Raw genomic sequence first — 18295 nt, 5'->3', positions numbered from 1 at the left:
AATTTCGGCATGTCGGTACTGCATGGAAAACATCGATTTAAACATCGCCCATTCAAATGAATGAGGCAACTTTGTAATGCATGGTTGTATACAGTCCACCCTCCCAAACAGGCAATACTTAAAGGGGTTGTCCGACGGAAATAAAAACTATTTGTTATTTATATTTTCGGGAAATTAATAATCTTTGTAATATAATTTATTTTCCAAACGTACACGAATCACAGATTTTCAGGCCCGTCGCGTGGACCTAGATGTTTGGAGCGGCCGTTCTTGTGGTGACGCGACGACACAGGCTCTGGGGGAAGGGAACTTCCCCTCCTCTCTGTGTGTCGCTGATGCGGATAAAGTGGCTGGCTGCATGGCTCAATTAATCATAAGTCAGCCACCTGATTTATGACTTAAGCTTGCTTAAAAAGATGAATAGAGCCAGGCATCCAGCCCCTACATCCGCGTCATCGACACACAGAGAAGAGAGGGGAGCTCCATCCCCTATGTCCGCGATTCACCACTAAAACAGCCCAAACTTCCGGGTCCCTGTGACGGGGACTGAAAGCATGCGATCTGTGCAAGTTTGAAAAAGAAAGTATATTACAAAGTTTATTCATTTCAGAAAAGCAAAATAATAAATCTTTTTTTTTTTTTTGGGCGGACAACCCCTTTAAGACTACCCTAATGCTTTATTTTTCTGTTATACGATATAATTTACATTTTACTGTAACCTTTAGGGATAACTAGAGCATAGAACTGTAAATATCCCATCCATACATACCTATATAAATATTCTACTATAAATATGTAATAAAAGTCTAACAGTTAATCAATAACTCTGAAAGGGGCATCACAGATGGTTTGGGGTGGCATTACTCCTACTTCGCAAGCAATACAATCTTAAAGACTATGGGTAATTTTATCTTGAAGACCTAATGGTTACTTTCTCATTGTCCAGAAACCAATATCCCTCAGTTTAGGCTGTTATGAAAGATAGTCTTGAATGTGTAAGAAATCACTCTCACATTTTGTCTCTGGTTGTTGGCTCTTAAATAAACTAGTTCAAGGATTCAGTGACACAATTTATCTATTTCTTGTAGAGACTCTGCTAATGAACACTATTGGAAACCATCATAAAAAAGGCTTTCTGTAATGTATGACAGTGTCATGCAGTCAGGTGTTAAAAAGAATAAAAAATACTTTCTCTACACTTTAACCACTGAAACTTCTATGAGTTTTTTTTTAAATTATTTTATTATTATTTCTGTCTTGCATGTGATTGAAGTGAAGCTTTGTTGTTAACTATCTTGTGACAAGTCATTGAAACATGTTAGGCTATGTTCATACTTGCGTTGTGCCAGGGAATACCGGAACCAACGGTTTAATAGGTTTTGTCGGCTTTCCGTCGGGGTGTCTGTGATTTTACTGGACACAACAGCGCAGCCGGATCGGCAACAGAGTCCTTAAAGGAGCCTCTGACGCAATGTGAACGAAGTCTTAGAAGATTACATCAATGGGGGGAGGGGGGTGGTGTCTGTGCACTTAGACCTAGACTCATCCCAAGACCAAAGGGTCCTTTAATGCCATACGTTTGCAGATTTCCATGTCTCTAAATATCTATCAATGGAGGTTCCCTATATCTCAATGAACTGTAATGTTCATGATGTTTTTCTTAATCCATGTATAATAACAGATCTTTACTAAGGTCCAACCAAAATGACTTTTTGACAGTTGAAAAGCCCACTTGTCAACTCCTATTTTGGTTTTAGTCTAGTGCTAGCAAACCTTCAGGGCTGGAAATAAGATTTCCAAAACAATAAATTTGCCATATATTAGTCGCGATGGAAATGATAGAAATGTAAAGTTGTGTGTGTGTGTGTGTGTGTGTGTGCGTGCGTGGGGGCGGGGGGGGGGTTATGGATACAGATTCCAGTCACATTGGTTAATTACAAACCGGCTTTTTATATACTAGGTCTATTTCAGTCTATGGGTTGGAGTATGTTTACTATTTTGTGTCTCTAAATCTGATTTGAGAAAAATGTGTGCATTTGTGAAAGCTCCAAAGTTACACATGGTTATAGTTATTATTTCTGTCATTTCCTAAAGATCTAGTTAAGATAAAACCTAGATATGTGGAGTATCTGTGAATGCAGCACTTTCTCTTTTATTAGGTCCAGTTCTTGTCACACTCTTCTTTTTGTGCGAATTTTACCTGAAAAGTATGTTTTTTTGTGTTTGCATCAAAATGTAGCAAAATAGATTGTTAAAGATACAATGATGTAAAAAACGAGCTTTGCATTTGGTAGGTAGTCTACACCACATACTGTCGTTTCAGAAATGAAAATACTTGCCAGAAATAGTATTAAAAATGGTATATATTTGTTATGTATAGCATAAAAACTTGTAGCACGATAATTCCATTCAAGTAGGGTCTTATAGAAAACAGATCTGATGCATAGCAAAATAGCAAATATTGGCCGTCCTTTTGAGTAAGTACAACACCCAAATTTATGTCTGTCAAAAAGACTACGGGGCAGATTTACCATTGGTGCTGCAACAGATTTCAGGCCTAATCTGCATCTTACTTTTGGCTCAAATATTTTAGACACCTTTAGGGCATGGCCAGACGCGGCGGAATTGCTCTGTAATTCCCATGCGGACATTTTCTCCATTGGTTTCCACACCTTTTTAGGTAGGTTCGTGCACACGTGGCGGAAAATTCCGCTGCGGACCATAGGCTGCGGTGCGGAATTTGGTGTCCGCAGCATACACTGGCTGTTGCGGACGTGTAGCGGACTTGTTGCGGACTTGTTGCGGACTTATTGCGGAATTTCCCCATTGACCTCAATGGAGTTTGAATATTCCTCAATGAAATCCTGAGATGTTATGTGTGTTGCGTTGCATATTGGTTTTACAAACAGGATATTTCTTCATTCTGGCTGGACCTATGTGTTTCGAGGTCTATAGCCAGACTGAGATGAAATGTTTTAAAAGACAGAAGGAAGTACTCTTCATCCGGATACGCAACGGCTAATCCGCATCAATTTACTGCACATGTTAGGCAAAGCCGCAACAGAATCTGCAACGCCGATTATGTGCGGCATTGATGCGGACAGTGTAGGCAGAAATACGCCACGTCTGGCCATGCCCTTATCAATAAAATGTACTAAAAAGAACAGATGTTTTCGACCTGTCTGACAAGGGGGTGTGGCTTAGCAGAAAAGGGGTGTGGCATAATATGTGCCTAACACTGGTCTAAAATAATCTAACCAAGAGGTGGTATAAAGTTAGACAGGAGTGTCTAGATGTGCGCCAAATTTATCATCCAGCATGAGCCACTGTGATAAATTGGGCGCATCTAATCTAATTCTAAGCTGTCTAAATTTGATAGATAATTAGTAAATATGCCCCAGTGAGTTTTCTAGGCCTCTCTATTGACATGATTGTTATGGTGCTAAGAAGGTTTTGATCTATGAAATCTGTCGGAATGGTTGGAACACTTATTGTTCCTGCTTCAAAAAGTACAGGTGGGGCAATCGATATACATGATATATCGAAATAAGAACAATTTACTGTGAAAAAAATATGTTTTCGTGGAAAATATCTTTATCATTATATGAGGGTTTGTAGTCAGTTTTTTTTTTACCCTTCAGAGCTTATGTTTTTTTAGTCTTTAAACCCTGATCCTCATCATAAAAACAACAATTTTTTGCATTATTTATAGTCAATTTGACCACATTATAAAACCCATGACTGCTAAAGTAAGCATTGTAATCTGTCAGTGCTACACGTTTGCAGTTTGGAATAAAATGCAATTCTTTACAAATAAGTATTAACTGTATTTTTAAAGAACCTAATAATATAAAATGTCATTTTAAAATAATCTATGTTACAATATGAAACATAAGTATAAAAAAAAACACAAAAAAAAACAGCAAATCTTTGGAAAAAATGACATTATAAATATAATATAAAATTATAGCTAAAAATAAATGAAATGTAAAAAATATAGCTTATAGTTTCATATGCGTGGATTTCTGAGATAAAATAAAAGAGGCTTGACATAATGGAGTAGCTATAACTATAGCGTAAAGAAGCAAAAAACTATGTCTCGAAATAGCATCTGCATTCTTCATGGAAAACTACATCTGAGATTGTAGTCTGCCGCATGTGCTGCATACACATAGTATTCCTCTAAGGTTTTTTTACATTCTTTTCTTTCAGAACAATGTCTGAAAATCTTCATTATTTATGAGCTACATTTATCTATTTGTTTTGTTTACTTTCAAAAATGAGTTTAAAAAATGAGTTTACATATTTACAAGGCATGCATATTTGACGCATAAAAATTTAATAAATTGCTATTTTTTTTTTCTCCAGGTGTCCCTGACAACAATAGCACAGCATATGGATCCTTTAAAATAGTGTCAGGAGCAACATACACATCCAGTTTGCAAGACCAGAACTCAGCCGACTTTAAAATCCTTGCTTTTGATGTGCAAAAGATGGTAAGTAAATGTAACTTTTTAAAAAAAAAGAAATTTTGCACATGGGTTATATTATAGCAGTTTTCTTCTGTTACTAGTCAAATCGCACCTACTGCAAAGAGGAGAGATACAAACATAGAGAAGCCATTCTAGTTGTATGGAGCCATAATACATACCTGATGCCGTACAGAGGCATCACGTGGCAGTATTGCCGCATACTATGTTCTTGTAGGAACTCCATATGTGGCTGTACAGGCAGCGCCATGGGCATAGGAGCATAGAAGGCCACGGAATTTAAAATATTTACTCAGACTTTATCTTGCATCCTTAAAGGCTATGTAGTACACCTTTGAAAGGAATTTTATATATGTATATATATATATATATATATATATATATATATATATATATATATATACTATCGTTCAAAAGTTTGGGGTCACCCAGACAATTTTGTGTTTTCCATGAAAACTCACACTTATATTTATCAAATGAGTTGCAAAATGACTAGAAAATATAGTCAAGACATTGACAAGGTTAGAAATAATGATTATTATTTGAAATAATAATTTTCTCCTTCAAACTTTGCTTTTGTCAAAGAATGCTCCATTTGCAGCAATTACAGCATTGCAGACCTTTGGCATTCCAGCTGTTAATTTGCTGAGGTAATTGGGAGAAATTTCACCCCATGCTTCCAGAAGCCCCTCCCACAAGTTGGATTGGCTTGATGGGCACTTCTTGCGTACCATACGGTCAAGCTGCTCCCACAACAGCTCTATGGGGTTGAGATCTGGTAACTGCGCTGGCCACTCCATTACAGATAGAATACCAGCTGCCTGCTTCTTCCCTAAATAGTTCTTGCATAATTTGGAGGTGTGCTTTGGGTCATTGTCCTGTTGTAGGATGAAATTGGCTCCAATCAAGCGCTGTCCACAGGGTATGGCATGGCATTGCAAAATGGAGTGATAGCCTTCCTTATTCAAAATCCCTTTTACCTTGTACAAATCTCCCACTTTACCAGCACCAAAGCAACCCCAGACCATCACATTACCTCCACCATGCTTGACAGATGGCGTCAGGCACTCTTCCAGCATCTTTGCAGTTGTTCTGCGTCTCACAAATGTTCTTCTGTGTGATCCAAACACCTGAAACTTCGATTCGTCTGTCCATAACACTTTTTTCCAATCTTCCTCTGTCCAATGTCTGTGTGCTTTTGCCCATATTAATCTTTTCCTTTTATTAGCCAGTCTCAGATATGACTTTTTCTTTGCCACTCTGCCCTGAAGGCCAGCATCCCGGAGTCGCCTCTTCACTGTAGACGTTGACACTGGCGTTTTGCGGGTACTATTTAATGAAGCTGCCAGTTGAGGACCTGTGAGGCGTCTATTTCTCAAACTAGAGACTCTAATGTACTTGTCTTGTTGCTCAGTTGTGCAGCGGGGCCTCCCACATCTCTTTCTACTCTGGTTAGAGCCTGTTTGTGCTGTCCTCTGAAGGGAGTAGTACACACCGTTGTAGGAAATCTTCAGTTTCTTGGCAATTTCTCGCATGGAATAGCCTTCATTTCTAAGAACAAGAATAGACTGTCAAGTTTCACATGAAAGCTCTCTTTTTCTAGCCATTTTGAGAGTTTAATCGTACCCACAAATTTAATGCTCCAGATTCTCAACTAGATCAAAGGAAGGTCAGTTTTATAGCTCCTCTAAACAGCAAAACTGTTTACAGCGGTGCTAACATAATTGCACAAGGGTTTTCAAGTGTTTTCTAATCATCCATTAGCCTTCTAACACAGTTAGCAAAAACAATGTACCATTAGAACACTGGAGTGATGGTTGCTGGAAATGGGCCTCTATACACCTATGTAGATATTGCATTAAAAACCAGACGTTTGCAGCTAGAATAGTCATTTAGCACATTAACAATGTATAGAGTGTATTTCTGATTAATTTAATGTTATCTTCATTGAAAAAAACTGTGCTTTTCTTTCAAAAATAAGGAAAGGAAGGGTCGTTTATTGTTTATGGAACGTCTGCATTTGGGGACAGTCATATTGTGTTACACCCAGCGCTAGGAGATCCGATTTTTTCAGGCACCTGTGCTTTATTTTGGGGATTGTACTACTGTTGTGCCCTGGTTATATGCTGATTCTAGACAAACATCGTTATAAACACTGAGATATATGTATCAGAATGACTCAGTGTTTTTTGTTTAATACATTTTTTAATTTTCACGGTGGGGCTTATGTCACAGTGGTGTATTACCCCTGTTTTTAAAACAAGTTACTATTAAAAGGTATATTTTACTCAGTTGTCACTTCAGTGAACCTTATAATTAATTTTTTCATATTGTGGGAGCACAATCAGATTTTTTATCAAACTATACAGTGAATAATCATCCATTAGCCTTTTAACACAGTTAGCAAACACAATGTACCATTAGAACACTGGAGTGATGGTTGCTGGAAATGGGCCTCTATACACCTATGTAGATATTGCATTAAAAACCAGACGTTTGCAGCTAGAATAGTCATTTAGCACATTAACAATGTATAGAGTGTATTTCTGATTAATTTAATGTTATCTTGATTGAAAAAATATAAAGGCCAATCAATGTGTCTGGTGCAATTTATAATTAGTTTTTATTAAAAATACATTTTACTTTATCAGATAAAGCGGCATTGTCATCTGCATACTGAGCAGCTGTATCTTACGCTGAATCCTTTACCTGTCAGGACCACGGAACTGACGGGTTCTGTGTCAGCAGATCCTGCGTATCAATGACATGCAGGATCCACCTGTTATCTATCACATCTAAGTTCGTAACTTAGATGTGATAGATTACAGGTAGATCCTGTGCGTCAGAGATACGAAGGACCTGCTGACACTGAACCTGTCAGGTCAGCGGTGCTAACGGATTCAGGTCTTAGCGAACGATACAGCTGCTATGTATACAGGATACAAAGCAGCTTTAGCTCACAAAGTAAAAATAATTTTTAATAAAAACAAATTATAAAGTTGCACCAAACACACTGATTGACCTTTTTATTAAAAAAAAACAAACAAAAAACTTTCAAAGGAGTACATGGCCTTTAAGACAGAATAAACTATGCTGAATAGGAGATTTATCGTTTGCTGTAGACCTTTCGGCAGCAAATGTTGTTTCCACAAGGTCTACCAACATGTGTCATGTGAAGCGTATGTGAGACTATATGGGGGGGGGGGGGTACTATGCTGAGTTATCAAAGTGATTAGTCTTTGAACCACAGGAACATAATGAAATCTGTGATTAATTCTCATTGTAAATAATAATTGTCACAATATCCCAGATATTAATTTCAATTTATAAAACATTCAGTGATATCTATAATAATCTAGTCAGCATTTTTATATTAAAAAAATCTTGTATTTTATGCTGTACAGACAGGTGAAATCTTGAAAAGACTGTTAAAAATGTATAAACTGGCAGCTATCATTCAGCTAATTCAATAGCACAGAGTCAATAGTACAGAGTCATAATGGCAGCGCTTTTATTACTTGATCCAACTTCCCTACCCAGGAAATGTACCACTGGAGATGCCATGAAGTTACTGCTCCTTCCTCCCTGCCCTACTTGCCAACAGTCTTCATTTTTGCGGGACACTGCAGAGATTTGGGCTGAAAAAAGGCTGGGGCAAATTCAAATTTTTTAATAAACAAGAGCACTTCTGGTTGTTTTGGGGGATGGAGCTTAAACTATCCCTGCAATACGGGATTAATGTTGGGTAAGTATGCCCTAGGTATCAATACACGTTTGGCCAATTCATACAAGGCTCCTTATCCCCTCTCTGGCATTAGCTCAGTGAAAATCTAGATGATGTGAAATAAACTGGTTTCTAGGGATGCACTGACTGACAACGCTATATAAAATAAAACTATATATTTTTATTAAACAGATAAATGAAATTTTCCAAGCCAGTCAACTGAAATTGGAATATAGAACATCAGAAATTTTGGAATTCAGGTAAGGATATAAATTGTACAGAACTGCACACATATACAGTATGTCACCTTCTCATTGTATATATTGCCTGTAGCATGAATTATAATATTAAATGTACATGGCATATGCAGTTTTAAAAAAAGACAAATGATATATAAAGTAATGCATAAAAACACACTATATAACTGGACAGTAGATCTGCTCCAAATGAGTAACACTAAGGCCTCATGCACACGACCGTAGCCGTGTGTACGGCCATGATTTTCGGGTCGGCCGGCTGCGGACTGTCAGCCGCAGGCCGCCCGCAAATCGCGGGACATGCACATGGCCGCCGCCATTGTTTTCAATGAGCCCGGACCGCAGAACAGGGCCGTAATAAGACATGCCCGTTCTTTCTGCGGTCCGGGCTCTCGGGCCGTGTAAGGACCGCAAAAACTACGGTCGTGTGCATGGCCCCATAGAAAAGAATGGGGCCGCAATTCTCCCGTGGATTTTCGGGGGAATTGCGGCCGCAAAAACACGTTCGTGTGCATGGGGCCTAATAAGTGCCAGCACTGAAGACAGAGAACATGGCGGGCGCACTGCAAAACAACCCCATGTCCAGTGCCGGCACCGCCGCTAATTAGTGCAGCGCCGGCCACATCACATCATGCTGACCGCACGTGCACACTTCTCAGGAGCCGGGCAATGGCTGTATTACACAACCGCAGCCCCGCTCTAACGGTGGAGATCAGAGAGAACTCTTGAATCGAGGGAGATACCATATATGGGCAAACAGCTCAGGGTCCATTGAAGGACCCCAGGGCTGTCTGACCATATTTCCTGTTGTTAGGTCACACTTAGGGCGGATTTACACGAACGTGTGCGTTTTGCACACGCAAAAAATGCTGCGTTTTGCGTGCGCAAAAGGCACCTAACAGCTCCGTGTGTCATGTTCATATGGTGCGCGGCTGCGTGCTTTTCACGCAGCCACCATCATTAATGGCACTCTGTTTGGATGTCTGTAAATAGAAAAGCACGTGGTGCTTTTCTGTTTACATTCATTTTTTACTGCTGTTGCGCGAATAACGCGCGTCCCACGGAAGTGCTTCCGTGTGGTGCGCGTGATTTTCACGCACCCATTGACTTCAATAGGTGCGTGATGCACGAAAAACACCAAAATCGTGAGTTTTACGCAGCGGACTAACGCTGCGCAAAACTCACAGACAGTCTGCACTGCCCCATAGACTTGCATAGGTCCGTGCGACCCAAGTAAAAACCACTCGAGTTGCACGGACGTATAGCACGTTCGTGTTAATCCGCCTTTAGGCCTTAATTACACAAGTGTTGTTCACGTCCGTGATACGCGCGTGAAAATCACGGACCTATGTAAGTCAATGGGGCTGTTCAGACATTCCGTGTTTTTCAAGCAGCATGTGTCCGCTGCGTAAAACTCACGACATGTCCTATACTTGAGTATTTTTCGCGCATCACGCACCCATTGAAGTCAATGGGTGCGTGATTCGCGCTACAGTTGTTGACAAAATTAAGGAAATAATAAAACTACCTCCTTCATTTATGTTTCTAAATATTAAAACCACGTGTCATAACGTGGCCATAAGCGCAAAAAACAAGGAAGTCATGCACCATACACTGATGCCACACGGAAATGCAACGCGCGCAAAACGCTGCGTTTTTTGCATGTGCAAAACGCACACGCTCGTGTGAATTTCTCCTTAGGTATGTTCTGACAACTGCCTGTGTGCTATCAGTACACAGGCTAAAAACAGAGGATTGGAGCAGCACTGTGGTTATACGCCTAACTAGGCCGGTGCTTGGCTTCAAACAAAGAAGTGACCTCTCCTTGTATACTGAACGCCAAAATGAAGAGAAAGTGAAGCAGCACTCAGAAAAAAATGGATTTATTTATCCAACATCCAGTATAATGTTTCACCTTCTCTATCAAGGCATTTTTCTTACCCCAACAGAACAAACTGTGCGCTACTCTATTTATGTAATTCTCCACAGTGATGTGCGTATAGATATTTGCCAGTACATTAAAGTTTAAAAATACAAAATTTAAAAAAATAAAGTAATGTTAAATAAAAAAAATTTACGAAAATACACACACACTTTTTACAATAAACATTAAAAGTCTCAATACATAAAATATACACATATTCTGTATCGTCGCGATCGTAATAACCTGCGCAACCAATTTACAGTGTAATGTATGATGTGCACGCTGTAAATAAAATAAAGTAAAAACTGCTTTCTTTCACTTATTAATGTAAGGCACGAGGTGTCAAGAATTCAGTACCTCCATGTGCCTCGCATTAATAGTAATTAACCCCATCATGTACCTCACACATTAACCCAATGTTGTCCATTATAAGGCCTAATTCACACGAGCGTATTTCACATCCGTGTTACGCACGTTAAAACAACGCACGTCACATGGACCTATGCAAGTCAATGGGGCCATTCAGACATTGTGTTTTTCACTGCATGTCCTATACTTGTGCGTGAAAATCACGGACAGCACACGGACGCACATCCGTGTGCTGTGCGTGAATCACGCAACAGTTGCTCAAAAAATGATGAGAACAAGAAAACCACCTCCTTCAGTGTATTTTGCTGACGTGAAACGCATTACATACGACTGATATACGCATGTAAAAAACGCTGACCAGCACCATACACTGATGCCACACGGAACTGCAACGCAGGAAAAACGCTGCATTTTTTTTACACGCGCAAAACGCACACGTTCGTGTAAATTCCGCCTTAGGCCTTATTTACACGAATGTGTGCGTTTTGTGCACTTAAACAAAATGCTGCAGTTCCGTGTGTCATCAGTGTATGGTGCGTGTCTGCGTTATTTTTTGCGCATATGGCATCCTTAAGTCAAGTGGTTTTGACGTATGCAAAATGAAATGAAGGAGGTGGTTTTCTTTTTCTCATCATTTTTTGAGCAACCGTTACGCGAATCACCCACAGCACACAGATGTGCGTCCGTGTGATCTCCGTGATTTTCATGCACCCATTGACTTCAATGGGTGCGTGATGTGCAAAAAACGCTCAAGTAAAGGACATGCAGTGAGTTTCATGCAGCGGACACACGCTGTGTGAAAAACACGGAATGTCTGAATGGCCCCATTGACTTACATAAGTCTGTGCGATGTGCGTGATGACGTGAAATACGCTCGTGTAAATAAGGCCTTACTGTGAGAAACATGATTGGGTTAATTACTATTAATGTGAGGCACATGGAAGTTCAAATTCATCACACCTCGCGCCCCACATCAGAAAGTGGAAGAACTTTTTTTTCATTATTATTATTGTTGGTAAAGTATAGTTTTGGTGTTGAATATCGCAGTAATCTCCCACAGAAGAAATGAGGCATCTGATAGAGCATTACGTATTCTGCATAAATCCACAAAGAAGACTGTATTCCTACCTATGAAATCGAAGGCATACAGAGGATCAATAGGGCCCCGTACACCTATGGAGGTCATATTACTGCTCCATATTAAAGAATTCAAAATTGGCGAATCTGTCCTTTACTTCATGCTACTCTTTGAGAGCAGCTGTCTCCTTAAGGGTGTATTCAAATGTGCAGGTTTTAATCAGGTTTTTTGATGCAGCTTTTGAAGTAAAAACCAGGAGTGGATTTAAAAAGTGGAGAAGTAGTCTATGCCCTTTATATGTTTACTCCCTTTATGTAGCCATATTTATCTTGACTTTAAACACATTAAATACACATTGTGAGGACACTTTAACTTGACTTTTTCAATGGCAAGTCAAGATAAACTTGGCTACATCTCTATGTCTAAATGAAACACTTTTGGTATAGGTTTGACCTTTAGAAAACATTGGAATAATATACAGACACAGTATGTTCCCATACTTTTTATGGCAAAAAAACAAAACATTCTCTTTAGGATAAAGCAAACAATGTGGTGTAAAAGGGGCCTAATACTAAAAAGGAAACATTTTTTATATAAATGTTACAAAAATAAAACCTTAAAGAGGACTTGTCACAAGGTAATATAAGTTGAACTGGTTTACTGACCTGAACAGCTCAGTTGTTGTTTTTTTTTCTGTCCCCCCCCCCCCCCCGTTCCAGATATATGGCCCACTGTTATATATTGGCTCCCCCTATTCTATGTTGCAGTTAGCCAACAGGGCGTGAACTACCCTCGCACTGATTGGTCAGAATCAGATAGAGTTAAGCTAGCTCCACCCCATTGGATAACTACAGTAAATTAGCATACAGGGAGCCAATACAACAGTGGGCCATACCTCTGAAATGGGGAAGGGGGGTCAAGGAAAAAAAAAGAAAAACAGCGCTGGAATCAGGGAGACCCTACTATTCAGGTCAGTTAAACAGTTCAACTTATATGACCTAGTGACAGGTCCTCTTTAACTGTTACAAAAAAGCAAAAAACAAACAAGCACAAAAGTACATGGATATCCTAAAAAAAAAAAAAATATTAACAAATTATTACATTTTACCTGATCATTATGGCATATAGAATGTCCTTGCTTGAGGGATAAAACTCATTATTTACTTAACTATTAGATTAAAAAAATTAAATATAAAATGGGTAATATCCTAACCTTTGGAAGCCTACATGGTACTCTTGCCATTGAGACAGGACACCTCAGTGCTGTGAGACCTAGGCAGTGGTAGGAGGGCCAGTGTAAACCCAATAGAGTAATTTTGCCCCGGGTCTGCATTTCCTGTATGACACAATTCTAGAATCAGTGGCTATGTGTATTGGTTAGTACATGAATGGTGGAAGGTATGCTTGGTAGCCATTTGTATAGGCTACCAGTATGATAATAAAAGAGTTTATGGGTCTGCACAAGGATGCGGGTCCCTTTTTTATTTTGTTATATTTCCTCCTTCAGAGAATATACTTGGCACTATAGCAGTATATCCACTATTCCCTGGTACATATAAAACAGGGATAGTGATAGATAGATAGATAGATAGAGAGAGAGAGAGAGAGAGAGAGATAGATAGATAGATAGATAGATAGATAGATAGATAGATAGATAGATAGATAGATAGATAGATAGATAGATAGATAGATAGATAGATAGATAGAAAAAAAGAGGAGGGGAACCTCCAGCTCACCTTGTAAGTACAGGTTGGTGCAGGGCCGCCATCAGGGGGGTATTAGGGGTAGTGGTGTGAGGGGCCCGGCCAAACCTAATTGAAAGGGGGGCCCGGCAACTGCCTCGACATTCTTTTGGTAGGAAAAAACGGGCCCCTGCAATGGGGCCCGTTTTTTTCACCAAAAGAATGTCGTGAGCTGCTGCTGCTGCTGCGGGCCCCCTCCCCTCGTCATGGGGGGCCGTCAAACCGTCCGCCCGCGCGCGCGCACCCGATCGCGCTCACAGTGAAACTCCCGCGCGTGCGCACTCGCGAGCGCGCATCCACGAACGCCCGCACTGGAGACCGCGCGCGCGCGCACCCGCGATCGACCACGCGCGCACCCGCGAACGAAGCGCGCGCAGCCGCGGACACACATGGACAAAACTTACCTGGAGCCTGGCTGGAGGTGAAGGACTGGACGTCTGGACCGAAGACCTCCCCTGGAAGACCTCGCCGGAAGAGGACTGGAGTGGGAGCAGCTCTTCTGACAGTGAGTAAATTATCTCAAAGTGTTGTTTATGTATGGCCCTGTTCACACAGTATTTTGCAGGCAAAAAAAAATCTGCCTCAAAATTCCTTAAAGAATTTTGAGGCAGATTTTGCCCTGCCCACACTATCTTGCCGCGTTTTTTTGCTGCGTTTTTTGCTCGCGGCGATTGAGGACAGCAGACAAAAAACGCAGCGAAAAATGCATTTTCTGCCTCCCATTGATTTAGATGGGAGGTCAGAGGCGGAACCGCGGCAAGAAAGGATGTGCTGCTTTTTCTTTTTTTCCGTGACTGGCTCCCATTGATTTCAGATTAAATCAATGGGAGGCGGTTTTGGAAGTTCTTTGGTGCTGATTCTGACGCAGTGTCCGAGTCAATATCAAGGCCCAAAAACTCTGCGAACTGGGCCTTATTGTTAGGGCTTATTCAGACGAACGTGTAATACATCCGTGAAACGTGTGTGATTTCCACGCGCCTCGCACGGACCTATGTTACTCTATGGAGTCGTGCAGACTGTCAGTGATTTTCACGCAGCGCGAGTCCGCTGCGTAAAACTCACGACATGTCCGATATTGGTGCATTGTTCGCGCATCACGCACCCATTGAAGTCAATGGGTGTGTGAAAATCACGCTCAGCACTTCCGCAGCCGTATAAACTATGAATGAAATTAGAAAAGCACCACGTGCTACAAACATACAAACAGAGTGTCATAATGATGGCGGCTGCGCGAAAATCACGCAGCCGCGCATCATACGCTGCTGACACACGGAGCTGTTATGGACCTTTTGCATGCGCAAAACGCCACGTTTTTTGCGCGTGCAAAAAGCACACGCTTGTGTAAATCCGGCCTTAGGGTAGGAACACACTAGGCATGAACACTGCAGATTTTATGCAGCACATTTTATTGTGGATAATCCGTAGCGTATCACAGTCGCAGCAGAGTGGATGAGATTAGAACAAATCTCATCCACACGCTGCAAAAATAATGGACCTGCCGTGTGGCTTTGGCTTTTTAAGTCGCATGTCAATGTATTCTGTGGAATCGCTGCTCCTCTGTTGCGGAAATGCTGCGGTTCTGCCGCAAAAATCACACAAGAGAAGAAAAAAAAGGTACTTTTTTAAATTGATAAAGTTTAGACTTGCCCCGGCCGTAGTCCTGGTGACGCGATCCTCTATTCTTAGCGCAGCCCGGCCTCCTGTCATGACGTTTCATCCCATGTGACTGATGCAGCGGTCACATGGTCTACAGCTTCATCCCAGGAGGCGGGGCTACGTTCAGAAGAGAGAGATGCGTCACCAGGACTACGGCCGGGGCAAGTCTAAACTTTTTTTTCCCTGCAGGATTCCCGCAGCGGACACGCCTCACCAAACCTGCGCCACTATTTGGTGCGGTTTTGCTGGCGGAATTCCCTTACTCAGCATATCCGCCTAGTGTGTCCCTTATGATGTCGCTCCTGGAGCTGCTGCCGCTCTCTAAATAGGCAGTTGGTCCAGTAGAATTTGGAATTATTTTTTTTTGTGAACCAGCATAAAAAAATACAAAACTTTTGTGTTAGGGCCTGTTCACATCACTGTTCGCTTCCGCTCCGGGGTTCCGTCTGAGGTTTCTGTCGGGTGAACCCCGCAACGGAAAGTGAAAGTGATAGCACAGCTTCCGTTTCCATCACCATTAGCGCAGTCGACTGCGCTATTAATTCCGTTCGAAAACCAGCCGGAATGGTGACGAACCTCACCAAACCTGCGCCACTATTTGGTGCGGTTTTGCTGGCGGAATTCCCTGCGGCTCCCGGGATAAGCTGTGTAGTTTTACTCAGCATATCCGCCTAGTGTGTCCCTTATGATGTCGCTCCTGGAGCTGCTGCCGCTCTCTAAATAGGCAGTTGGTCCAGTAGAATTTGGAATTATTTTTTTTTGTGAACCAGCTTAAAAAAATACAAAACTTTTGTGTTAGGGCCTGTTCACATCACTGTTCGCTTCCGCTCCGGGGTTCCGTCTGAGGTTTCTGTCGGGTGAACCCCGCAACGGAAAGTGAAAGTGATAGCACAGCAAAAGGTCCATAACAGCTCCGTGTGTCAGCAGCGTATGATGCGCGGCTGCGTGATTTTCGCGCAGCCGCCATCATTATGACACTCTGTTTGTATGTTTGTAGCACGTGGTGCTTTTCTGTTTTCATTCATAGCTTATACGGCTGCGGAAGTGCTGGGAGTGATTTTCACGCACCCATTGACTTCAATGGGTGCGTGATGCGCGAACAATGCACAAATATCGGACATGTCGTGAGTTTTACGCAGCGGACTCGCGCTGCGTGAAAATCACTGACAGTCTGCACGGCCCCATAGAGTAACATAGGTCCGTGCAAGGCGCGTGAAAATCACACACGTTTCACGAACGTATTACACGTTCGTCTGAATAAGCCCTAACAATAAGGCCCAGTTCAGCGTTTTTGGGCCTTGATATTGACTCGGACACTGCGTCAGAATCAGCACCAAAAAACTTCCAAAACCGCCTCCCATTGATTTAATCTGAAATCAATGGGAGCCAGTCGCGGAAAAAAGAAAAAGCAGCACATCCTTTCTTGCCGCGGTTCTGCCTCTGACCTGCCATCGAAATCAATGGGAGGCAGAAAATGCATTTTTCGCTGCGTTTTCTGTCTGCTGTCCTCAATCGCCGCAGGCAAAAAACGCGGCAAGATAGTGTGGGCAGGTCAAAATCTGCCTCAAAATTCGGTGCGCGGTTCCAGGCGGTCGCCGGTGCGCATGCGCGGGAGTTTGCGGGTGCGCGTGATCGGTCGCACGGGCGGCGGTGTTTGACGGCCCCCATGCTACCCAGGGCCGCCATCAGGGGGGGTATTAGGGGTACTGATGTGAGAAGCCCGGCCAAACCTAATTGAAAGGGGGGCCCGCAGCTCATGCCATTCTTTTGGTGAAAAAAACGGGCCCCATTGCAGGGGCCTGTTTTTTTTCTACCAAAGGCAAGTCGCGGCAGTTTGCCGGGCCCCCCTTTCAATTAGGTTTGGCCGGGCCTCTCACATCAGTACCCATAATACCCCCCCTGATGGCGGCCCTGGGTACCATGATATAGTACTGGACGGAGTACCGTTAACAGGCGGTGCCACGGTAGGGGGGCCCAGAAAATGTAGCTGTAGGGGGCCCTGAAATTCCTGATGGCGGCCCTGGGTTGGTGTACTATGGTCTCCGCACGGATCCTCGCGTCGGCACGCGTTGTATGAGATACAAGAGAAACAGATGGTTTGGATCCAGCGTAGCTGCAACTAAAAAGGAACTTGTTCCAAGTTTAATGAGAATTATTTTAAAAGAGGTCAATCGGAATGATGTCCTCAGGTGCTGGGAGAGAAGTGAGGGGATGTAGGAAGCCTACGCGTTTCAAACGCTAGCTGCGTTCTTAATCATGGCTGGATAGATAGATAGATAGATAGATAGATAGATAGATAGATAGATAGATAGATAGATAGATAGATAGATAGATAGATAGATAGATAGATTTTTGTATAATCAGGCTAGGGTACTTTATTCCCCACTCAGCTTATATAATATATCTCTATGATTTACCCAATTCTATTAGTAAATGCTAGAGTTTGAGAATAATGATTGCCAATTGTAGGAAATATAAATGCAATTAAGTCCGGCCTGGATTAATTCCGTTGTAATGAGGAACTGGAAAGAACATTGCATTTACAAATATAAGCAGCTTGTACTTTAGAGAAGAAACTAAATTACTTATGTTTGCTAAATCCTACAGTGTCACTGCCTATTTAATAAATAGTTTGCTGCTATTCTGCAATTTCTGACTTTTCTTAGCCCATTATCTCTGCACAGGGTGGATTATTATGCTGACATTTTTTGCTCAAATTGGATTCTAACCATGTCATGCTCAAACAAAAGCATACAGTACTGCACAATTCCCAAGATTAAAACTGTAAACTTGATGGAGGTCAATGTAAATTTCAGCCATTCAAAAAGTATTCTTTTGAAAATACATTTTATAAAATAAGCAAACCTTCTTCAGTGTAAATTCTTTCTAACAGAAAACAATCACCATTAAGAATTGTGTATTATATATATCCATAGATTGAGATAAATGTAGTATAATATCTGAAGGGAAGAGAGTGAAATGATACAATAAGTTAGTTCTGAAACCATACAAAAAAATCTATCTATATCTATCTAGCACACAAGAAAATGGCGAC

General features: G+C 41.6%; 1 protein-coding gene across 1 annotated transcript in view; it reads left to right on the top strand.

The window, feature by feature from the left end:
• The window catches only part of TMPRSS15 (transmembrane serine protease 15), a 259431-nt gene that overhangs the window by 10934 nt on the left and 230202 nt on the right, over positions 1-18295 (top strand). Inside the window, exons 2-3 of the mRNA XM_075851216.1 lie at positions 4369-4496; positions 8407-8474. Coding sequence (XP_075707331.1) covers positions 4369-4496; positions 8407-8474 — 196 coding nt within the window. The remainder of the gene's footprint in view (positions 1-4368; positions 4497-8406; positions 8475-18295) is intronic.

The sequence above is a fragment of the Rhinoderma darwinii genome, chromosome 2 (genome assembly GCF_050947455.1).
Source record: "Rhinoderma darwinii isolate aRhiDar2 chromosome 2, aRhiDar2.hap1, whole genome shotgun sequence".
Taxonomy (NCBI): Eukaryota; Metazoa; Chordata; class Amphibia; order Anura; family Rhinodermatidae; genus Rhinoderma; species Rhinoderma darwinii.
This window is presented reverse-complemented; position numbering and strand designations above follow the sequence as displayed.